Raw genomic sequence first — 25,733 nt, 5'->3', positions numbered from 1 at the left:
GCCCTTTGTTTGTATGTCAATAAACATCATTTTAATACGAGTAACCACCAGTAATGTTTAATTATTCCTTTACATGTGACCTGTTTTCTTTTTAAGTGCAGACCAGCTTTTACACGCGCGCGCGTGCGTTTATTTTGCAAACAGATGAGCCACTTCTGTAGTGGTCATACAGTTGTGTTGGAGCGCCCTCTAGGAGCTCCAGCGTTGGTTTTCGACTCACCACCTCGGAGACCAGTTAGTTACTGTAATGAACTCTTAATGAGTTTCAACACGAAGGAACAGGTTTGTATGTAGGCTATTAAATGCACATAACGTCAGATGTAGCCCTTAAAAGATAAAAGAAAAATGGAAGGAATGGAAAAGAATTATAATGAGGCTACAAGAATCCATAAATAACTAACTGGATTTAAACTGAAATATATACGTTTTTCTCTCTATGTGTCTCGCTCTCTTTTTCTGAGCCATACTTACTTTGAGCCAGATGATAATTTCTTCTCTTTCTCGATGCTGCCGGTGGTGGTGGTGCTGTTTTTCGGGGGGCGGGTGGACGCGGGGCCAGGGGGTGGACTGTAACACTGAATCAGTTACAGGTCGCTGTGGAGCTGAGGCGCATTCGTGAGGGCGGTCGCGAAAGGCGCACACCACACAACGCAGACATATGGTCGCCCAGCGCAGGACCTCTGAAGGATTACCCCTCTTGTAAAGGACCCTGACTGCGGACCATTCACTGTGGATATACTGACACCGGAGCGATAGAAAGAGGGGATTACTGAAGGTAAACGCGCGCTTTGTGGAAGTTTTTGCGACTAATTGGGGAGTTTTACGCACGAATACGTGACAGGAAAATTGGATTATATTGATTTGCAATCCATTTCTGCACACAATACATTTAATTTTATACATTTTGTAGAATAGGTAAAACTTTTTAAAAGTTGAAAAGAGTCGCATCCAAAGTTTTGCACGGCCTTTACGCGTAGTAGCAAGTGCGTAATTTTCTACACTTTGGTTTGGAGCATATTGCCCCGTGCTGGACGCCTAGCGGGGACATGACGCTGACTCTACGGGATGAAAGCGATGGGTCCGGGCCTCACAGCTGGAGATGTCACTGAGGACTGAAGAGCCATTGTGGGACACTCACTTTGGCACTTAATGAGAAACACACGCACTGGAAATGTTGTACACGGCATTGTTTTCGCGAAGGAATCTGAGGAATTAAAAGCTGGAAAAACTTCAACGGTGGAGCAAAGGAGAGACTGGAGTCTTGTTGAAGAAGAGAGTGTGGTTTTGGAGCGGTTGCGCATTCTTCTAAATGAGTCCTGCTGCGTTAAGGGGACTCTAACAAAGTTGATATTCAGGATATATAAGTTTTTCCACTTTCACTTTGAATGTTATGCATTCGCAAACTCGATGGGAATCAGCTGCTGACGCAAAGCGATAGTTACACCAAACGACTATCAGCTGTCGCAGGGACATTTGTTGAGTCGCTCGGTGAGAAAGGGGACAGACTTAAACACACAGTAGAAGAAAAAAAGAAGTAAAAGACATATCGTTTTGGATTGTCTAAGGCGAGGCGTGTTCACAAACACGTCAAATCCAATTAAAGATCATTGACATGAATGCTGCGAAAATACACGCTTTTGTGCTAAGTGGGACCGGTTGATTATAGAGTGAGCCAAACCCAGGTTACCCAAGAATCATTAAGCCGTCTCAGACGCTCCACAGCGGGCACCCACAGGAAACTGCGCGGGGCAAAAGTTTCATTATACACAAATCTACAAGTGTCAACGACAAACCAATCTACACTAGGGCCTGCTATCAAAAGTCTGTGTGCAGCAGAAACCCACAATGTGGCGCACAGACGCGCTTTCATCCAAAGGGAGCCCGGACCAGACTGTGTGGCCCCACTGAAACCGGAATCCATCATTTAGAGAGACAGCTCAGACCTGGATTTTTAGACAACAGTTCACAAACAAAAGAAAACCCATCTAAACAAGTAGATTATTTTCTCAGAAACAACTTTGAACATTTGACAAATAGGGTAACTGTGTCAACTATTTTCAGTAGGCTAGTCAAAATATTAATAGTAGCATTTTAAATTAAGTGATATTTTCGCCATCTATTGTTCAGCCGAAAAGAAAAAAAAAAACACTAAGAACTGGGCGGTAATAAAAAATGAAGGGAAAATAACGCGCGATGGGGGAGAAGTGCGATGACGCTCGATGTCTGAAATAGCGGACTATGTCGCCCCCACGTGGCGACTTGTAAAATAGTTTAAGGGAATTTGGCATTCATGTCAGCTCTGAAAGGCTAACTTTTATGGGCTCAATGATTATGGGATATTGCTTAAGTCTAGACAAAGTGTACCCAAAATATTGAAATACATTGAAAACACCAGATCATAAGACAAACTGAGTATCAAATTCACATTTTCAGTGGTGGTTTTTCTCTCTCTGCAGGCCAGAACATCCATCAGCATGGATGTGCTAAAGCCGTGCGCTGTGTTGGTGACTCTTATCTCACGTAAGTTAATTAATGTGTCGCGTAGAGTGCAGATTTCACTTCCCAGTCATTCATTAGCGACACTTCCTAATGTAGCACCTCTTTATTTACAGTTACCTGCGGCTTGTCACCACCCACTATCATTTCCAACGAAGAGGAATTTATTCTGCAGCCAAACTCCATGTTCAACATTAGCTGTACGGGGAAGAAGAGCGTGGTTTGGGCCGAACCTTTGCCTGATAACGCCTATGTTTTACCGGGATTTTACACTTCTACGCTGTTCATTGACAATGCCACTGTGGAGAACACCGGCTACTACATGTGCACGTACGAGACTTTTGAGGGAGAGCCAGAGGAGAACGAGACGGGCATATACGTCTTTGTACCAGGTAATATGTTTAAGCCTTTTGCTGCAACAACTTACAAGAGTTGATGAGTGATTTAGAGAGGTTGCGACATGCCATTTGCGCCTGTTGTAGGCCCAAAGAAAACATTGGCCAGGAAAAAATCTAACTACTCAGAAATGCAAGAGACAGTGCACAGTAGTAGATGCAAAATTAGCCACTAGAAATAAAACGTCAACAAACAAAACTAAAACTGAGCAAATGAGTTAAAACTGCATCACCACTTCATAAACAAGCCTAGTCCAGCCAGAAGCAAGGCCCTGTTTGTGCTTTGTCTGTACTGAACCTTGTAAAAGAAAGTCCATGTTCATTTATATATATATATATATATATATATATATATATATATATATATATATATATATATATATATATATATATATATATATATATATATATATATACCACTGGAGATTTTCTTATTGCCAAATTTCTGTGTGGACTCAGCTTTGTTGTTTTTCTGATTTTGGGATGTAATGATGTACCTCTCTCAGTGCACTGTTTGTATGATAGTATCACAGAAAACACTGAACTTAACATCTCTCTTGTAATGTGGTGTTATGAAATGTGTGAAATGTATATTCACTTATCTTCCTCTCTCCCAAATTTCCAGATCCCCTAACACCCTTTGTCCCAGAGTCTCTGGAAAACCTGATTGTGCCCATGGATCATATTGGTGTGTCCATTTCCTGTCGAGTATCTGACCCTCAGTACCACGTAGTCCTGAAGAGCGTGGTCAGCGGAGAGGAGCGCTCTATTCTTTATGACAACAAAATCGGCTTCTTTGGCACTTTGTCTCCTGGCCGCTACTACTGCGAGACCACTGTGAATGGACGGACCTTTCAGAGTGCTATCTACACTGTTGAGGATGAAGGTCAGTTAAACAATGGTAACGAATAGGGTGTTACATTTGGACATAAGAATTGTTTTATTTTAGTGATAAGGAAGATCATTTATTTAGAGTTACAGAGGTGATTAGATATAGGCAGAGAAACAGCTGGGAACACTCTTCTGTCCGACGATGATCTCACTGCGTTATGTGGCATTATGTCATTATCACAGATGACTTCACCCTCAGTCTATATACAGCCATGTCAAAACGTTTGGGTGAGGTGAGAGATGCTGTTAACTGAGCGCTTTGTTTCTTTTGTTATGATAAAAAGAAATCCTGAATGCTCTGTACTTAGGCATGGAACTATTATTTATTTTAAAGTGGGTTCTGCCTTTTTCTTGCTGGAGTGCTTTTGACCAATGGCTCTCAAACTTTCACACCGAGTACCACCAAATAAAATATTTGGCTTTCCAAGTATCAACAGATCTAAATCAAGTATGTAATAGGACTATTCCAGGTCTAATCTAGGGCTAAACCAGGTCTAAAAGTGGACTACATCATTTCCACTGTAGTTCTAAGCAAGACATGTGATATGGAGATAGTATTAGATTTAATAAGTACGTGTTTCTTAACATAATAATCATTTTGGTTTTCATTTATTGTTATTGTCTAACGTGCATTGTTGGCTCTAGACACTGCAGTTTTGGATGACCTCAAGTTAGAAGTGAAGGCCAGTGATGAGACACTCACTGTGGGACAGGCTCTGGACATCACCTGCACTGTTCAAGGTGGACCCTTCTTACAGCAGCAGTGGCTTCACCCCAAGAAACAGGTAAAGCAGCTCATAAAGCAGTGAATGAATGTGCCTGGCTTTCTGTATATATCTCTATTTGTTAGTATTGTGACTAACTATTAGTTGTGTTTGCCGTAGGTCCAAAGTAGATTATAATACAGTAATATAGATACAGTATAGAGCAGGTGTCTCCAGCCTGTAGCTCAGGAGGTACCAGTAGCTTTCCACTCCCTTCCAAGTAGCTCACCAAGGGGTTTTTGAATTATATGTATTGTGCATAATAAGTACAATCTGATTTATTACCATTGTAAATGTATCATTTTGATGCCTAACTTGGTGAACTGATAAATGGATAATGGTTTATGTTTTGTAAGCATCTAACTTCCCATCTAAAGCTCACCGTGGTTCTTATATTTACTCAGTTTCTTTGCTACTGCTGAAATTGATAGCTCTCTAGCATTTTCGTTTTGTAAAGGTAGCTCACTGGAGAAAAAAGGTTGGAGACCCCTGGTATAGAGGATAGTTTTGTATAGTATTGTATAGTAACAAAGTACAGAGGTAGCAATATGTTTGTGTAACATCACTTTTTTTTTACATTTCATGCCCATTTCCTACCAGCTTCCACTAAAGCTTAAATTAGCAAATAATGGTTTTGGACTTAGCTGGGGCAAGCAGAATATAACTGCAAGGACAGCCCATAGCGGTTACTTGAGCTTGTGTCGGGAAACCGAGTGACCAAATGTTGTGTCTTTATTATGAGGATGTCAGCCAAATAACACTGTACAGTTAACTCTAAAAAAAGACAGGAAAGATCTAAGCAGCTTGTCTTAGGAAGTTGTTCTAAAGGCTTGACCTCAGTTGGATGAGTGTATTTTTGCAGCTCAATCCACTTCAATTTATGTTTGTTTGTATGCTCCTAATGCGTTAAATAATTTTTTTCCCAACCTGGAATTCCTGTAATTCCTTTCCCAGATGCCCTAAGGACGAAAACTTTGAGACCCCAATTCCTGTTTTTGGTCTTGGTCACAATTACAGGCTTTAAAAGACCTTATGATCCTGATTTATCGCCTGTGCTGTAGCAAGTGTTTTAGCCATTAGCATTTAGCCCCACAATGAACATTCTGTCTCTCTTACTGGAAAACTAAATATTCTAAATATTCTTCCTGCTGGTTGCTTGATCTTTGACCTGTATATGTGCTTTTTGCAGGCGGTGGATGCTGTTCAGAAGAAAGACGTCTTTTCAGAACATGTCATCTACACGCTACACATCTCCAAAGCCTCTGCTCAGGACAGTGGTACTTATGAGTGCTCCGTTACGGATCAGATCACTGGAGAGGTCAAAACTGGGACCGTGGCTGTCATTGTATTCGGTAAGTTCAGTTAGATGTGCAGACCTGTGCTAAAGTCTATATTTTAAGTAGAGAAAATGGTCACAAATTGGCTATTAAATGAAATTACTTTTACAAAAACATACTACTTTAGTCTTTTGTTTTGTATGTTTTTCAATGTTGCAAACCATTTTCAAATATTCATGAGTTTCAGCTTCCTGTTATAATTTCAGCCAAACCAAAACATACTATTTTGTTGTAACTAGTTAAACATTATGGCAACAGTCGTGATTTTTCATCATTTTGAAACCCAGGAATAAACAGAATTTTCTAACTTAACTCATTAAAAGAAGAAATTATCCGTGTTAGTAGACCTTTTACCATAGTGGACTATTCGAAGCATCATTTACCCCAAAATTAAGAAACTATTTAAATTGTCCATGGTCAATCAGAGCCTACAAATAACTTTTCCTAATTGTTGTCTTTAGAGTATATATATATATGTAAACATAATATAAGATTTCTATGTCGATATTGTTTCTGCATGAGGTTACTTTTCAAACCGTATTCTCTGACATTCTCATTGATATTCTGGTGGAGCTTAAATAGTTTTATTTATGTGCCTGAGGTGGCCCAGCGGTTTGTGGAAGCCATTTGCTGCCATCCGATTGTAAAGCTTCACCTCTGCTTTTAACATCATCTCAGTGTGTTTTACTAGACGACCTGAGCAGATGGCTGATTTCCTTTTCCTCTGTATTTCCTGTATCCATATGAAACCTCACATAGCACTAATCTCAGATAATATACACGTCATATTATTATTTTTTTTATATAATGTCTAATTGGTCTACTTTGATGTCTTTTCAGAAACCAGTTCTTACGTCGGTCTGGACCATAGCGGGATTTTGTCTACAGAGTTTGTCAGTCTGTTGGAGGAGACAGAGTTTACTATCCTGATTGATGCCTACCCAGCTCCCAAAGTCTTATGGCAGAAAGATGACAAGGACATTGAACAAAACTATTATGTCCTCACTACAACCAGTCACTTTGAGGGCAATCGGTGAGAACTTTCATTTTTACATTGAGTATACAAATGCATTGGAGTTCAGGTTCAGCTGTAACACTATGGACCTTTCATTTGTCATAGTTTCAGTTGTGACTTGGACCCGAGTCAGACTTGAGTCACTATTTTTAGGACTTGAGACTTGACTTGATGAAAGGCTTGGGACTCGACTTGGACTTGAGGCCTGTGACTTGAGAAGACTTGATGTTTCTCCTAAAAAAATATAAGTTTTTATAAAATACTTTTCTCTTTACAGTCGATAAATGCGACTCTGAATTTTACAGGAACAAACTGGAACATGTCCCTCCCTCTTCTGTTTGGTACTTTGGATGGAACTGAAGTACTGTACATACTCAAATGTACTACAGTAATATACAGAGGGAACTACATAGAACATCCTTAGATCCTTCATGACAAAATAACTGTTATTTAGAACTTTTAAATCTGAATTCTTTCTATTCTGACCATAATGATTCACCCTAAGATCTTGTCAAGACATTTAAAAAGGAAAAATGAGCATTTCTACAACTATATAAATACTCATATATAAATATACCATGACCTTTTAAGTACAATTGAGTTAAAAATTGATATAAACTGCAAAAACTAGCTATATTTGGTACTTTGCAGATGACTTGGCCTTGATTTGGACTTACAGGCCAGTGACTCGAGACTCGACTTGGACTTGCCTGTCTTTGACTTTGGACTTGACTCAGATTTGAGGTTAAAGACTTGAGACTTACTTGAGACTCGCAAAAAGACAACTTGGTCCTACCTCTGGTTTCAGTTCAGTTCAGTTCAGTTAAAATGTATTCATATAACACATTTAAAACAACTTCAGCTGACCAAAGTGCTTCACATAAAAGTAATCAAAAACTGGAAAAAAAACAAACAAAAAAACAGATAACGCTATACATAGGAAAACTACAATAAAACACCAAGATATCCTGTCTAGGTAATACTAAATGCCAGGGAGAAGAGGTGAGTTTTAGTCTTAAATGGCATTACAGACTGAAAGTTCAGTTCACACCTCATTTAAGAAATACCTATAGTCAATTTGAACCACTTCTTGGCATTCATATTCTGTATACAAATCAAAGCAGATTGCAAAATTGTTAAAATATTCTGCTGCAATGTTGTTTCACGGTTTTATTTTCCAACTTTCTGTGGGTTGAAACAACAATTTTGCTAGGCCCTGAAATGCAACTGTTGATGTGATTTTGAGCTCTACAAAAATAAAGTGAATATCTTTTTCAGCTATCAGAGCATTCTCAAGCTTCGCCAACCTCTGGAGAAGGACAACGGGAAGTACACCATCATCGCTACCAGTGGTTCACGCAGTGCTCACTTTTCTTTTGACCTCAAAGTTAAAGGTAAAACGCTTAGCACGTCTCTATAGTGTATATTCATTACATATGGCGACTGCTATTGAATACTGACTTTCATTGTTTCTCCAGCTCCTTCTGCAGTCATGTTCCCACCATCCTCCGCTCCGGTATTGCTCCCCCCAAATGAGGAGATGGTGGTGCCCCTACACTCCCCCTTCACCCTCACCTGTCGGGGCAATGGCAGAATTGTCTGGAATACCCCCCTGGTCGTCCCTGAGCAGACGCAGGAAGACAGTAATGGTCTCTTTGTCAACACTGTTACTGTGGACAACGCCACAGCCATGCACACAGGATACTACAGCTGCTACTACAGCTCCAACAGCACGGATAGCATGGACGACAGCGCCATCTATGTCTATGTGCCAGGTATATCGTTTATTGCACTAGTTTTGATCATATTTTACAGGATTTTGTTTAACCTACTTACAACCAATGCCAAGTATATATAAACCTAATAAACTATAACACAATAATAACGCAACTAATAGAATAGAGAACAACAAGCTGAATAGGCGTTAATATGTTAATGTAACATATGAACAGATATTCAGATAACTATAGCATAAACAACATAGCAAGTTTACCAAACTCTCCATCTCACTCCAAATCATTAAATCCATTGTATTCTTCATCCTCGGTGTCATTTCTGAGCAACTTTGCGATCTTTGGAGGTAAAACATAGATCCATGAGGTAAATGGAGTGCCGCTTCCTCTTCTGCTTATTTGCCTTCAGACTCAGCATCAGCTCCAGTTAGAATTATTCCGGCCTTTCTGAATCCCGATAGGATGGTTTCGTTTGTCACTGAAGTCCAGGCTTTGTCGATCCATCCAATGACTTCCAGAAAAGTTGCATGATTCACTTGCCCGGTTGCCATGAAGCTGTGATCGCCATCCCCACTTTCCACCAGTCCCTCAAAATTTTCTCACTCACTCCAGACTTTCTTTCTGCTGCTCGATTACAGTTTTCAGCTTCACAAGCCTAGAGCCTCTAGCGACTGTTAGTGTGAAAATTTTAATATATAAGTCGCAGGATCACCCAAACTATGAAAAAAAGTGTTACTTATAGTCGGAAAAATACGGTAGTTCCGGATGGAAAATTGAAAATATATATATACTAATCACATTGGTATTGTTTATCAATTGGCCTGTGGTTTCCTTATTATATCTTTTCTATACATCTTTGGAAAGTAAAATATTGTTTGTTTTAGAATAGTTCATGTTTTAAGTTTCTCTATTAATGCATTACAATATAACCTACTGGGCAGAAATCTATGGGGAACTTTCCGTGTTGATTATCACACAAGTACACATTGATGCTGACTGTATATCTTACCTTGTTACCTCCAGATCCTGAGGTGCCCTTCATCCCGTCCTTGCTGTCATTTAGTAACCACGTTTTGTCCGGCCCCGATGAGATGGTGGTCCAGTGCAGAGTGTCCGACCCCAGCGCTAATGTCACTCTGGTGAATGTGGACCTGCAGCAACCCGTGCCCTGTGTGTACGACAGCAAGAGGGGCGCGCTGGGGATCTTTCCTGGGGGGACATACGTGTGTAAAGCTCTTATAAACGGACAGGAGTACCTAAGTGAGGAGTACATCGTCCATGGCTGGATTGGTGCTACTGTTGGTAAGTATGTTGGTATTGTTCTAACTTAGAATGTTTTGGGCCATAGTGTAAAGGTGCACTGAGTAACTTCTAGTGGGAGTTGGCCATTTTTGTGTCCTCATGGAAATGTTATTTAGCTTGGAATGTTCCACAGAATGGCATTAACCATACCTGTATTGCATTTTTTACCTGACTTGTAACTTGACATGTGGAGCATAGACTAGACGGTCCTTTAAATTCAGTTCTGCGTAGTTGTTAAAGTTATTTTTACAGAATGTTGATGTGGTCATTTGTGATTTCAGGTAGTGCTTTGCATGTTGAGCTCAGTGCCAGAAGGACGGCCCTGCTGGTGGGGGAGACCATCAATGTGACCTGCCTGGCAAAAGGATCACAAGTTCTGGAGGATCATTGGAAATACCCGGGAAAACTGGTAAGGTTAACTGACTAAAACCAAATAAGCCATGTTTTTATGTAATTAGGTTGGCAGTAAAATCAATATTACAATTCAAAATGTTTTGATCTATGGTTTATGGTCGATCATATCTGTGGGTTTCAGCTTCCTACTGGACTTATACCATTCAAAAAATACAACATTTAGCTTTAAATTGCTAGTAGCTATGGCAACAATCCAAAGTTTTCATCAACTATCGATAGACTTACAATATTGTATGTGGTGAGTTGTTTAAAAATATCTTTTCTTTGACAGGCCAACCGTGGCTTTAAGACAGTGAAGGAGGACCAGAGGAACCAGGAAATCCTGTACACACTGAGCATTCCCCACGCCTCCACAAAAGACAGTGGGATCTACACCTGCTCCATCACAGATGTCATGAGCAACGACAGCCAAACCAAGACTCTCACTGTCACTGTTTATGGTATGAAACTTTTACAAATACATAGAATCATCATCATGTTGTGTAATACGGGGATGTGAAGAGTAGTGGCACTAGATGGTGTAGAATATGGCTCCCTTGTTTTGGCGAAGGAGCAGCTATTTTGAGATTGATGTTTAATTATTGTTTCAAGAAACCTTAAGGCATTAAAGCACAAATTGTTGTAAATTAAATTAAATATTGTCATACTTATATAAGACATTTAAATCATTATAAATTGTAAAAATGAAACCATATCTCAACTTAAAATTGTGCTTTAATAAAATGTTCCTTTTTTTTCCATTTTAGAGAGGGAGTTTCTGGATATTAAGCCTGAATTCTCAGCATTTGAGACAGCAGAGCTTGATGAGGTCCGTGAGTTCCGAGCTGAAATCAGTGCTTTGTCAAGCCCTCGCGTTACCTGGCTCAAAGAAGGACTTCCTCTTGGCGATGTTACTGCGGAAATCTCCACTTCCCTCCGGCAGATCGGCGAGACCAGGTGAGTCCACAGCAGTTGTAACGCCCCATAATGACAAGCTTTAAATAAAGTTCCCAGAGTTCAACTTGTAAATAGTCTTGTAATTAGTGAGGTAGTGATTTAACAACTCAACGCTTATTGGAGGTTTCCCTTCTGTTTTTGCAGGTATTTGAGTGTCCTAACCCTGATCCGGGCCAAAGAGGAGGACAGCGGGAACTACACAATGAACGTCACAAGTGGAAACCAAAGTCGTGGGCTTAGCTTCACTCTGCAGGTCAAAGGTGAGGCAGTGAAAGCTTTTTGATGACAATACAAATTATTTGGGACTGAAAATGTTGGATATTCATACTTTAATACCAGAAATGATGAAGTACATATGAAAAAAAATCTTTGTTAATTTGTTTAGTATTGTTTACACTCTGAAATCTGAAGGTTAATTGGCTAAATGACATACTTAGCATATCATAATAAAATAAAGTGCTTGTAGAGATCTGTTTTTGTTTAACTACAGATTTTAAGTTATTTTGCATAGCTCTGTTCTAATTTTGATTGCGTCTTTTTTTTTTGTCTTGTCACAGTGCCTGCTGTTATTGTGGACCTCATGGACATCCATCATGGTTCAGCTTCTGGTCAGGCTGTGGTCTGCATCGCCCGGGGCCAACCCACTCCTGAAGTTGAGTGGTTTGTCTGCAAAAACATCAAAAAGTGAGCCTTCTTTTTCCATCCAGATTTGTAAACATATTATTTAGTAAAGTCAAAGTAAATTTGTTCTTGTCTCTTTAGCTGTGCCAATGATACGTCTGCTTGGGTGCCTCTCCCTGCCAACTCCACCGATGTTACCATGGACGCACACATGGATGAGGAGAATAATCTTGAGAGCCAGGTTTTGTTCGGTCATCTGGAAAACACTCTGGCTGTCCGCTGTCTGGCTAAAAATGACATGGCCGCTGTGAGTCGGGAGGTCAAGCTGGTGTCTAATGGTAAGGAGGCTCCTCACATGGTTGTTTTTACATTTAGGAAACTAATGATGACAAAAAATGTGCCAATGAAGAGTTTTGGGGTTATATGCATGATGAGTTAGTTGCTGCCCATAGCTGGAAGGCTGGTCAGGTCAGCTGTTAAGATGTTAGGCTGCAGATGTTTTGACCATGTTTATAGGTAATTTCTCCATAATTACAGGGTCTATCCACATGTCAGCAAAAACTAACTAATGAGATGCCATTAATCAATCCCAGAGACAGGACTCTTCTCTGTTGAAAGGACTTTAAGGCCATAAGAATAAAGTGGCAAGTGTGCAGAGAAAAAAACCTAATGATAATTTTCAACATTTGTGGCTCAAAAGTTTGGATATTTCTTTCAAAAGCTGTACAGATCGCAGAGGTGGGGACTTGAAAGTCACGACTTGAACTCGAGTCAGACTTGAGTCACTATTTTTAGGACTTGAGACTCGACTTGGACTTGAAGGTCAATGACTTAAGACTTGACTCAGATTTGAGCCCTGTGTCTTGAGAAGAGCCGATGCTTCTAAAAATATCTGTTTTAGAAAATACTTTTCTCTTTACAGTTGATAAATGCTGTGCAGAATTTACCGGAACAAACTGGAACATGTTCCTCCCACTTCTCTGTTTGTTACTTTGGATGCAACTGAAATACTGTGATGTGGTATCCTTAAATGTACTACAGTAATATGCTGTACAATCCAGTACAACAGAGGGAACTACATGGAACATGATCCTTCCATTTATGTGCAGACTACATAACAAAATAACTGTTAATAAGCACTTTTAAATCTGAATTCTTTCTATTCTGATTGTCATGAGTCACACTAAGATCTTGTCAAGACATTTCAATAGGAAAAAATAGCATTTCTACAACTCTTATATAAATACTCATATATAAATATACTTTGAATTTTTAAGTACAATTTTGTTTAAAATTCATATAAATTGCAAAAATCTAAGCTATATTTGGTACTTTGGTTTAAAGACTTGAAATGATTTGAAGCTCAAAGCAGATGACTTGGGACTTGATTCAGACTTGAGGTCAAAGACTTGAAGCTTACTTGAGACTTGCAAAAGAACGACTTGGTCCCACCTCTGATAGAACCCATAGAGTTATAGAGCCCCCTGCCCTCCACCCTGGCAGCCAACCAACCATAAAACCCCCTATGACCAGGAACAAAATGTATCTGGATGACGTTAAGGTGTTCACTACTGAATTTTGTTTGCCCTTCTCACACTTTTTATAACATCCTTCAACATGTGTCACTTTCCCTTTTCTTTTCAATGCTTTTCCTCATACCGTTACTTCCATTTTGTTTCTCAACCAATCTTTTCAGGGGTAAGTGTTTGGGCCGCACTTAGAGCTGTCAGTGTTGGGGCAGCTGTCAGAAGATGTGCTATTGTAGTCTCTCTCTCTTTCTCTCTCTTTCTGTCCTGTCAGATAATTCAGAGAAACCAGAGCTCGTTAAGACCTTTTGGGTGTCTCTGATGAGGCTTCCACCACCCTTCTTCACTCACACACACTCATCCTGTAATCTTAACAGCAAGCCCCTCTTAAGTGTCCCAGGTCCCTCCTCCCTTCCCCCTCTGCTTGTATCTTATCTTCCCAGCATACCTTTTGCTCTTAGCCACTAAAAGCCGTCCTCCCCTGTTCTCCACTCTGTTGCATTTTAAAGGTCCTATGTTATGCGAATTTGACTCTTGTGAGTGTTAAGGCATGTTACACTGTTGCTTCATCAAAAACATACCTAGAGTTGTGTTTTGTTTTATTCACAAGTTTGAATAATTCTTTATTATTAGTCTGTAAAGCTCAAAATGCTCTGTTCTCCCTTGTGATGACATGTTGTGGTAGTTTTCAGGTTAAGAAATACATTTTACTTTTTGTACAGTAGGGATTGGCATTCCAGGGTAGAACTCATTCAGACGATTCAAGTGAAGATGTATAGAGTTTAAAAACACAATGGAGCACTTCCTGTATTGCCACAATGCCACCTGACATTACAAGGCGGATCAGAGGGTTTTCTGTTTGAGAGAAGAACTCCGGAAACAAAACACAACTCCAGGAATGTTTTTGATGAGGAAATAACATTATAACATAGGTCAGAAAATAGTGTAATATGGGCCCTTTAAAGCACCATTTTGCATACCATACAAGTGTGTTTGACGAGTCGCTCTGCCCTCACACAGGCCCTCACCCTGAGCTGACCGTAGCTGCTGCTGTGCTGGTGCTGCTGGTCATTGTCATCATCTCACTCATTGTGTTGGTTGTCATATGGAAACAGGTACTGGAGCCAACCTCAAGCACTCATTCATGTCATTCATTCACTGATAAAGCATTTCCCAAACACGTAATATTGTCTTCCTGAAGTAATGTTAGACAGAGCTTTATTTGGGTTGTTATAGCTACATGATTTTCAAAATGTGAAAGTAGGCAGTAGGTATTTACATCAAACTTCTTCCATACAACACTTGACCACATTGCTACTATTCACATGCATTATTTTTTTGTTTTAAAGCAGCTTTTTAAGATGGAAAAGTAAAACAGAGTGGTCCACCTTTGCACAGCCAATCAGCTCTTATCCCAAAGTGTTATATAGTTTTATACAACAGACAAAAAGTTTTCTAATTAGATGAAGACAACATGCAATTTATGTGAAAGAGTTGGGTACTTTAAGTTCAGTGTTGCTGGTAACTATTTGATAATAGCTTGATAATACACTTGTTGCTTGTATAGCACATGCCTGTTGAGTTTTTCTATGTAGTTATTTTCTTTAGTAAAATATAAAAAAATGTCTTATGCTCATTTTCAGTGGAATATACGTACTTGTTGTCATTATATTTTTGCTGGTATCTTATCAATGTCAAACTATTTCTTGAACTCTTTTTATATAACTATTTGTGAAATATTGTAGATTTACAAGCACATTATTTTAATTTTGTCTTGTAGAAACCCAGATATGAAATCCGCTGGCGGGTGATTGAGTCTGTGAGCCCCGATGGCCATGAATACATCTATGTGGACCCTATGCAGCTGCCCTATGACTCGAGATGGGAGTTCCCTCGAGATAGACTGGTTCTGGGTGAGATATTTCTACCAACACAGTTCAAACATTTTTCTATTTGTCATTTACTGAACCTTGGTGCCACTCCCACTGAGCGGCTGTGGTCTCTGCCTTTGAGGGGATGCAGTGATAAGATAATCTACTCAGGGAAAAGCTTTGTTTGGCTGCTTGTTGGGCAATAGAGGACAAATGCAGCCTCTTTGGGGGTCACACATGAGAAAACACAGGCAGAAATGTGTTTGTTTAGATCCTTCACTCTCTTACTCAGGGCTTTCATCTTGTGTGATTGACAGGTCGTATACTGGGCTCTGGAGCATTTGGGAAGGTGGTAGAGGGCACAGCCTACGGACTCAGCCGCTCTCAGCCTGTCATGAAGGTGGCAGTGAAAATGCTAAAACGTGAGTATACTAGAAAAACCTAGCAATAAGTTTATGTAGTACCTTTTACTACTGTAATCATGACACTTATGAAGTTCTAGTGTCTAGGCAGGTTCAGCATATTCAAATTACAAATTATAAACCAGTATAATGTAGTATGCACAAAACTGAATAGTCAAAAAATATATTAACTATAAACTGTTATATGTTATAATCCAATGAAACATCATTTTCAGAAGTTTAGATATAATTATTTCTAGGTCTGTTCCAGTGAAAGTGAGAGAAATCTAGCCCTGATTATGTTATACAGTTTCTGAATTCAATCATATATTTACCATTTTTGAGGGATGTTTTGCTTATCAGAATCAGAAAGTCTTCTTCTGCCTCACAAAATTTACAAACTAGGAATGTGGTTTGTTGATATGATGCAATATAATACAATGAATAATAAGGTGTTAGAATAGAAATAGATTTTGACTGGACAAAATATAAATGTCATTATTTTTTCTCTCCAGCCACAGCCCGTTCTAGTGAGAAACAGGCTCTCATGTCCGAACTGAAGATCATGACCCATCTTGGACCACATCTGAACATTGTCAACCTTCTTGGGGCGTGCACCAAGTCAGGTAAATAGTCCACCTGAGTTTTAGACAATAGCATTACATACAGTTAGGAGTGGCTGGCATATGACGCATTTCGAGACATTAAACTGATTTGAAATGGCATTTTTGATGCATGTTGTGGGTTATCTATTAGTGTTTATTGTGCTTTGGATAAGATTAGCCTTGTAACTGACTCTGGTGCATTCCTTAGGCCCTATCTACATTATCACTGAGTACTGCTTCTATGGAGATCTGGTCAACTATCTGCACAAGAACAGGGAGAGCTTCCTGAGTTTAAACACAGAGAAGACCAAGAAGGAACTGGACATCTTTGGCATCAACCCGGCAGACGAGAGCAGCAGGAGGTAAAATTATTCATCCATACAATTATACAAACATAAAGTTGTGACCTTATTCTAGTGTACTAGTTGAATATATTGCCACTGTGTCCTTTATGTGTGAATATAACTTTCAAATTAACCAAAAATGCTCAAAAAAGTTGTGTCAGGTTGCGTCACCTGCTTGTTTCTGCCTGCAATGTTTCTCAGTATGGCATTAAACAGCTCTGCCTTACTAGTACAAGTGGTTTTATAGCTCAAAAGTACCCAGATAAACAGGTTTTTACTGTGAGTGGGGTCACCTCTCCTCAGATCTGACTTGTAACTTGGTCTGGTTTGGTCTTCATGAAGATGGAAAGGTTTAATTCCATATTGGGAAACATTCCAGACAAACAATACACCTTTAAGTGCTTTGTAAATCTTGTCCATCTTTATTTTGATGTTGTGAAATACAGCAAATTGCCCATACAGATTTGACTACAGGAATAAGAATAAGAAGATGGATTACCTCAGATTCTATAACCAAATTTTAACATTACGTCCACTGAAACAATTTGGACCCCCTTCTCTCTCGAACATGCCCCTATTATCTGTAACTCTATCACCGACCAAGCAATTGTCTGGCATCTTCAGCTAATCCAATCCTGGTCTGGAGTAGCCTCAGATTTCAACCTAATTTCATTGTGTTGGAGTTACCTGTTAATTGGCTCCACTCGGAGGAGCCACAGTGAAACTACAGCCCTCTCTCGCACCCTTGTGCTCTAAAGCTGGGTGAATAAAACTATGACTCACAGCGACCACACCTCAAAATGACCAGACTAAAATTGAATTAAGGTTTACCATGTTAGACCCAAACCACACCACATTAAGTCCAAGCTAGAGAAAAAATGCTAGAGGTTTTCACTACAAAAATATTGCTATTCAGGGTTTATAACATCATGTAAAATGCTGGAAATGACTGAAATCTTATCACAGGCATCATGTATTTTGCTAAATAAATTACATAACTTACTTTTTACTAACATAATTTAACTGCTTTGTTTGTTCTCCTTGTCTCTGCACACAGCTACGTGATCCTTTCTTTTGAGAGTAAAGGAGATTACATGGACATGAAGCAGGCTGATAGCACTCAGTATGTCCCGATGCTGGAAATGAGCAACTCCTCCAAATACTCTGACATCCTGACCTCCAACTATGACCACCCCCCCTCCCAGAAGTCCTCCACTGGTGAGGGCACACTTCACCTTACTTTTGCTTTTACAGTTGGTTGGCTGGGCAATTTAACACATTTAACACAAGTAATGTCTAATATTCATTTATCAGCTTTGGTCTGTTTAACTGAGAGGGCAATCCACAGTAAGAGTGTGGTTTGGAGCTCACTTTATTTAGACTTTAGAGTTTAAACTAAAGGAATATTATCCAGCATAAAGTAGATCATCTTATTGCACTAATTTATAGACCAAAATAGGGATATTGCCTGAACGATATTATGAAATCAGTATCTGATCCATGAAAAATTCAATATCAGGGCATTCTTATCAGTATGAGAAAAAAATCATATATTCCCAAGCCCTGGTTATTTTATGAGTTTTCTTGGGTTTTAACTGTGTCTTTTTGTCAGTTTGGTTTAACTATGACGGATACACCCTTGTCAGAATTTAGGCCTGGTACTTCCCCCTAATTACATAGGGAGGATAATTGCAGCACATGCATAATAATGTCCAGTTTCTCCCTGCTATTAGTAAAATCCAGGTTTGTGCCAACTCTATATTTACTGTACCTAAACATGTGTCCGTGTATGTTTTAAAAGGGGAAAGCGAGATCGACATCCTGCTCACAGACGATTTGAACGAAGGCCTGACCACCACGGATCTGCTGAGCTTCACGTATCAAGTGGCCAAAGGCATGGAGTTCTTGGCATCCAAAAATGTGAGTCAAACCCCGAAGTGAAGGAAATGCTTATGAATGAATGTGGACATTGTGGGAGCGCGGGTCACATGCCACATAGGACTTGCGGCCTGGTGACGGTCTGCCTGTGAATCTGTGCCCTGTATGATGACAGCTGTGCCTGCCAAAATGACTGAGGGAGCCCAGTGGGGGTGTGATAAGAGTGTGGCCAGGGACTCAATATAGCAGCACAGGGAGACGTGAACTACAGCCAGAAGCTCCATACTTATTATACTTAAATACACACTGGTCACATCCAAAGCTCTGGCCGCCGTGTTTACACAAAGACTGGCTTTATGCAGGAGAACTGACAGTGGACATAAAATATTCAAGTGGCTGTGGGGGACTTCTACTGGAAGCACTCACTTTGCTTCACAAACTGTAGATCAGTGTTGTCACAATTACTTTTTTAGACATCAGATTGTAGTTTTCAACATAATTGAACAGTAGTTTTGTTCATGTTTTCATGTGGTTTTATATTAAATCTATTATACAGTCAGAGGTTTCAAAACTATTCAGAAATGGTCCAGTTGTGTCCTCCTAACATTGATATTCTTTTACCAGTATTATTGCTTTGTCAAATAAGTATAGTATAGATTTTTTTTTAGTATTGATAAGTTACTCAATACGTTTTGATTTAACTCTAGAGCAGTGTTTCCCAAACTTTTTTTTCTGAGGACCCATATTTTCAAAGTCACAAACCTTCGCGACCCAAGTCAATAGACATTATTTGTAAATCACAAAATAAAGGTGGATTTGACCATTACTGAACATTAATGAGGATATTTTATTGTTGACTGAGGAATAATTTCTTTCTGCACAGTTAGTCCAATTATCTGTAAGTCGCCTATTTGGACATTAAATGTAGTCCATTTCTTTTTCTTTTCAACATTGCATTGAACCAGCAATATTAGAACAAAATAGTCAATAAAATAATTACAAAAAGATTATAAATTATACAAAACATGTCTTAATATTTGAACATTTCTCATGAGATAGGTGGGCTTGTCTGGGTTTTTGTAGTGCGTTTCCAGTCCGGGGTGCAGGAGGAGAGTGCAACACCCATATCAGTGTCAGTATATTGCAGATCTACATGCAGATCATGACAAGGCGACCCAAACAATCTCTAAACTCAGTCTTTGGGAAACAGTGCTCTAGAGCACAATTTGTACACAAAGTAATTCATAATAATGTAGAAGGACATGATGGATGAGTATGTGCAAATAACATACATTGCCTTTTTCTCCAGTGTGTGCACCGAGACCTGGCTGCTAGAAATGTGCTGCTGTCCCAGGGCAAGATAGTGAAGATCTGTGACTTTGGACTGGCACGGGACATCATGCATGACAACAACTATGTGTCCAAAGGAAGTGTAAGTCTTCAATGTTTAATACATGTGCATACCTTTTGCAAATGTGTGTAAGTGTGATTAATATTCTTTCTCTCCTCTACACAGACCTTCCTCCCAGTGAAGTGGATGGCCCCAGAGAGCATCTTTGATAATATGTACACCACTCTATCTGATGTCTGGTCCTACGGTATCCTGCTCTGGGAGATCTTCTCTTTAGGTGAGCTTGGGGTTTTAGAAATGAATTTACAAACGTTTCAGTGAGGCAAATGGGGAGATGTTGTTGCATAGGCTGGAATGTTCTGTATTATTGCATCAAACGTATCTGTCTTCATGGACAAAAGCAGATACATTTCATATCTTTGTAGAAAGGCGAGCATGCTAACAGTAAGAATAGATGTTTGATCAATATAAACACATGTAATTGAATAAATGCAAGATGGATACATTATGTGCCATACTGCGAAACATGTCAGGCAAATCGATAAAATCATAATGAAGACAAGCGGTTGTTCATATTTTCAAAGTGTGCATTAAGTTGTAAGGACATAAATATAGACAATAACAATAATTTGTGAAATCTTTTTAACCTGCAGGGGGCACTCCATACCCGGGGATGGTGGTGGACTCCAGCTTCTACAACAAGATCAAGAGCGGATACAGGATGTCCAAACCAGAGCATGCTCCTCATGATGTGTATGTGATCAGCCTCATGATGCATTTTAACAAGCAGCGTTATTGTTTAGATCTACATAGTCTCCTCTCACATATAGCTCATGGAAACGCCTGTAGCACACACTTGTAATGGAGCGGTTCTGTACTGTGTAGTGGTGTTGCCGTGCGTCACAGCCCAATCACCAGGCACAGGTTGTTCTGTTCTTGCTCTAATGTTTTTATGTTTTTTGCAGGTATGAAGTGATGATGAAATGCTGGAACAGTGAACCGGAGAAGAGGCCATCCTTCCTGGGTCTGAGTGAAACTGTTGCTACACTGCTCCCCTCCAGCTACAAGAGAGTGAGTGCTCTGTCACTTCAAATGACCACACATCCTTACAGCTTTACATTTGTTCAATATTGCCAAGCTTTTTAAAATGATTATTACCCACCACAAGTCACAATCACATCATCCCCTTGGCCTTTATGTTCACAGTGATCCTGTAAATTGACTCTCTGATAAGGATCTTAGCATTAAATTTGAGTAAAAATGCTCCTGCAATAATACAAATGCGTGACACAAATAGCTTGATTTTAGTCTTTTCTTAGGGAGGACACTTATATTTTGGGATGCAGAGGATCTCGAGAAAATTCTTTTTATAGTACGTTGGGTTGCCAAAAAACTTAACATCTGATACTAAATGATAATAAGTCCTTATCAAAAAATATATATACATACACTTTTTAAAACTCACAAACACAATAAAATGTACCTTTTCTGAACAGTTTAGAATGATCTTGTGCAGGACTAGGACCAGATGATAACACAGTATTATTATTTAATGTTAAACATTACATTAGGTTGTCTAAGTAAGAATACTTTATATATTTTTTGTGGTATTGAAATCGATATCGAGTATTCCTCAAAATCAAGTTGGAAATTATTGAAATTATTCCTGTGTAACATAGTTTGTAATGTGTATGTGCAGACAACTGGTTTTGCCTCCCCTACCAATTTTAGTACTAGGAAGCACTTCCCAAATTAAGCACGTATGAAGAGAATATGATGCCATTCAACATCACCCATGCTTTCTTTCTCATATCCAATCCCAATATAAAACAGAGCAGCTGAAATTGACTTTACTATGTGCAAGTTGAAAATAAACAGCTCAGAAATCTCCACTTCCTGCTTTAGTTGCACTCTCGTCCTTTAGTGGTTTAGCAGGTCTATATTTCCGTAAAACACAAGCCTAAAAGTGCAGCTGTGTGTCAGAGTGGCCAGCCTTAGTGTAGGTAATGACGCAGACCAGTCATGTCCTCACCCTCCCAAACCTAAACGAGCCCATTAAAAGCACACATGGCACTCGAAAACAGCCCTCCAGAGCAGCTCCCACTCCTATTTTAGCACCTCAGGCAGGACGCATGTGTGATTTCCAGGTTAAATCACAGCCTGAGGGAGCCAGAAGAACGCCTCAAGTGCCACAACTAAAATAGAGTGAATTCTAGGGATATACTTCACACTTTTACGAGCATCACCTCACAGTTTTAATGGTAATCTGATTTAACTTGTGCAAACCACTGTGCTATATATTTATCGATGTTGTTTATCGACATTGTCACCTTTTGCCAAATGATTAGTCTGTTCCTTAAAAGCATCTTTATTGTATTATTTATTACACTTTTTCTATTTAATGATTTGATGTTACTTTAAATTATTTTGATTGTTAGATGATCTATTTAAGAGATTAGGGCAGTGTTAGAGCAACTTAACTTTATGGAGGTGGCACGTCTGCAATGGAAATATATAATAGTAGGGATGTAATGTTATCCAAATATATTATCACGATATGCATCTCACGGTACGATATTTATTGCGATATTTTGGAAACGTTAATATAATTGTAGATAGGAGACTTTTTTGCTTTTAAAATACCTTGACAACATTTTGGTTTGAATTATCTCCATCATGAAAAACATATTTTTTCATGTTGTCTGCATTGAAATGGATCATGGGATATGTAGTGGTAACACTCTATAATAACTACACCTTACTTAGCCTTAATAAAGCATGAAAAAAGACTTAATTAATAATGAACAAAGATTTAATTAATAATGATTCACGCTTAGTAAATGCTTAATAAAGCATAATTTGTCTTCACTTTAGAAAAGCTCTCAAAAAGACTTAACTAACAGATAACAGCTGCCTGAATTATCATTGCATTGCATTATTAGTAAATCATTCTCTCATAGTTTACTAATGATTAATAAATGCTCAAATGGTTAGTCCATGAATAATTAAGTATGAAATAATTATGAGTAACTATTTACAGCACAAACAAATTAAGTGCAAGTGCTAATTAAGGTAGTAATGAAGTAGTTACTAAGTGTGAATCATTATTAATTAAGTCTTTGTTCATTATTAATTAAGGTTAAATAAGGTGTAGTTATTATAAAGTGTTATCTATGTAGTTCTATGTTTATAAGCTGTGGCTACTATAAAACCATGCATTTAAGCAAGGGAACTTGTGATTCGATATATTGTGACAGCCCATGATATTACTGAGACTTTTGACGATACGATATCACGATATTTCAGTTATTGTTACATCCCTATATAATAGTAAAAACAGTATAAGTAGTAATGTAAGTTTTATTTAATCTTGTGGAAGATTACAGCCAAGTAGGTGGAAAAATAGAAAATATGCTTATTTTTCTTTCAACACAGAAAACCATTGCATAATACATTCTACCCAAGTAGGGTCAACATTATTTTGAAGTCTAGCGAGATCAGATCCAGTTTAATTTTATGTTTTCTTTTGTTGTCTTGCAGCATTATGAAAGAGTGAACCATGAGTTTTTGAAGAGCGACCATCCAGCCGTGACCCGCGTGTGCACAGAGAGTGACGACTATATCGGCATCACATACAAAAACCAGGGCAAACTCAAGGACCGGGAAAGCGGCTTTGATGAGCAGCGCCTGAGCTCAGACAGTGGCTACATCATCCCCCTCCCCGACCTCGACCCCATTTCTGACGATGACTACGGCAAGAGGAACAGGCACAGGTGAAAAGACTATTTACAAATACGCATGCACAGCATCAGTTAGTATATAATACGATTCGAAGTGAATATGACATTAAACAGCTCCATGTTACATTTACTGAATTACTGGTGGTTTTATAGCTCAAAAATACCTAGAAAACTGGCATTCTAACTGTGAGCGGTGTTGCGTTTGTCCTCCACCAGAAATGTTGCACAATGCACCTTTAAAGCATTTCTTGGTTGAACTTTGATGTTATTACTTAGTTCACTTTATATCCTTGGTATATTCTAATCCTCAATCAATATGTGTTTTTGCAAATTCACTTTTGGTACTGGTGATAGATAAAAAGATGGTGTTAAAATACAATTTGGGGTAAAAAAAAAAAAAAAAAAATGTTAGAAAAGTTTTGTTCTAGTGGACTAGTAGTAGTGTGTATATTTTATATTTAGGACCACCTTAAATATAAATTAAAAAGCACCATTATTAAACATATCCCATATCTGAATGACCCCATATGTCAGTTGGCAATTCTGGTAATATTTTATTGAAACAGGCCTAGAGATCTTCTTGTGTCTTGTTTAATATTTAACATTGTTTTCTATGTTTTCTTTGTTTTTCAGTTCTCAAACATCCGAAGAAAGCGCCATTGAAACAGGCTCCAGCAGTTCGACTTTACCCAAGCGAGAGGGCGAGACTTTGGAGGACATCACGCTATTGGACGAAATGTGTCTAGACTGTAGCGACCTGGTGGAGGACAGCTTCCTGTGACAAGAGCCTATGGGACAACCAAAGACTCCAAATAATTGTCTTCCTTCTATGGACTTATTCTGAGGACAATTCAAACCACTTCACTGTCTGAAAAGACTGTGATGACAGTAGGGTACGCTCCCCACACCTCCCTGGACACTGCCCCCTGCTGGGCTTGGAGATGTGAACGTGCAACAATGAGACGACGGGACTCAAATCTGCGAATCTGACAACAACTTCAGATATGAGGGATAACACATTGACTTTTGTATGGTAGAGCTTTACTATATTGGGCATTTCTTAACAGCAAAATAAGCAAAAAAGGGATGAATGATACGTGCCATGAGAAGATCTGATTTAGCCATAGAAAACCACTACAGATGCACTATGGACGCTATATAAGCATTAGCAGGTTCAACATTTCTTACAGTGACCTGCCTTAGAATCACAAGATGCTGGCACAATCAGTGGAATAGAATCACAAGCACAACATGTGGACTGTGCGTTTTTGTATAATGTCTTTAGTAGCTACAAAGTGCAGTATTTCAAGTTTATTTTTATACTTCATTGTGTATTATTGCGTAGATTTTGACCATAGTTGTTGAAATAGAAGGTACTGTTATGAAAATACCTTTGTAAGCTTCTTTGCCTTGTGTCTCCACCATTTTTGCTCCAGTGTTTTGCCCCAATAGGTTGCTGTCAGCGTACGGACCTTCCCAAATGAAATGTGATTGTATTGTAAATAGATCCAGAGTTTCTTTATATGATGAGTATTGGGGTTACACTCAAGTATTTTGTATAGCACATATCAATCATCTGCACCCGGTAAACATCCAACTTTATGCCAGCTTTAATGGACCATTCAAACAGGAAAGTTGTATTTGACTCTGACAACAAACAAATCATATCAAATTTTTAAAGGACCAAAGCCAGCTAATTGTTTCATTAAGATTAGCAATATTAACCATTTGAAGGTACTTGCAATGACCTGGTGTCAGTATTTTGTACCGTCTTTGTAGTAGAGCAGCTACTGTACCAGCTACGCCACTGCCTCTCACCATCAATGTCAATGTGATGATGTAATCTGCAATCAACTCTTGCACTTTTTATTTTCTTCCATTCTGATTTTGATGTTGCCAAATAGTATTAGACAGAGGGCTTTAAAAGCTTAAGCTGTAGAAGACTCCTTTGTGTAAAAAGTGGATGTGAATGTCTGGTGTGTTTGTGTGTTGTTTACGGTACAGTGTTTATAATTGTAAGTACTCGCCCAATACAATGTTTTACTACTATGCTTCAGTATTTTACCACATGTACATTCAGATGATTTATATTTCAATAAAAGTTTATAATGAG

The 25,733-nt window shown here is 38.9% G+C and overlaps 1 protein-coding gene across 1 annotated transcript; it reads left to right on the top strand.

Moving 5' to 3' along the window:
• Window positions 1–628: 628 nt before the first annotated feature.
• On the top strand, window positions 629–25,733 carry pdgfra (platelet-derived growth factor receptor, alpha polypeptide). Its single transcript, XM_055165062.1, has 29 exons — window positions 629–775; window positions 2,457–2,520; window positions 2,613–2,888; window positions 3,517–3,777; window positions 4,428–4,567; window positions 5,736–5,898; window positions 6,724–6,916; window positions 8,177–8,292; window positions 8,377–8,673; window positions 9,655–9,933; window positions 10,215–10,342; window positions 10,619–10,787; window positions 11,094–11,283; window positions 11,428–11,543; window positions 11,841–11,967; window positions 12,046–12,242; window positions 14,451–14,545; window positions 15,211–15,343; window positions 15,619–15,723; window positions 16,218–16,328; window positions 16,516–16,669; window positions 17,709–17,869; window positions 18,453–18,571; window positions 19,839–19,961; window positions 20,046–20,157; window positions 20,534–20,633; window positions 20,846–20,951; window positions 23,421–23,653; window positions 24,254–25,733. The coding sequence occupies exons 2-29, from the start codon at window positions 2,475–2,477 to the stop codon at window positions 24,399–24,401; spliced, it is 4,398 nt and encodes a 1,465-aa protein (XP_055021037.1). The 5' UTR covers window positions 629–775; window positions 2,457–2,474; the 3' UTR covers window positions 24,402–25,733.

The sequence above is a fragment of the Boleophthalmus pectinirostris genome, unplaced genomic scaffold, assembly GCF_026225935.1.
Source record: "Boleophthalmus pectinirostris isolate CB_2022bp ecotype Guang Dong unplaced genomic scaffold, ASM2622593v1 HiC_scaffold_7, whole genome shotgun sequence".
Taxonomy (NCBI): Eukaryota; Metazoa; Chordata; class Actinopteri; order Gobiiformes; family Gobiidae; genus Boleophthalmus; species Boleophthalmus pectinirostris.
Note: the sequence above shows the minus strand (reverse complement) of the source record. Positions and strands in the feature narration are given on the sequence as shown.

What these genes read in the sequence shown, in the direction of transcription:
- pdgfra (XM_055165062.1), top strand. Translation starts at nt 2,475, where the DNA reads ATGGATGTGCTAAAGCCGTGCGCTGTGTTGGTGACTCTTATCTCAC. An exon ending in CGTGGCTGTCATTGTATTCG is followed by an intron (nt 5,899 to 6,723) that starts GTAAGTTCAGTT and finishes ATGTCTTTTCAG; the next exon opens with AAACCAGTTCTTACGTCGGT. An exon ending in TCCCCTCCAGCTACAAGAGA is followed by an intron (nt 20,952 to 23,420) that starts GTGAGTGCTCTG and finishes GTTGTCTTGCAG; the next exon opens with CATTATGAAAGAGTGAACCA.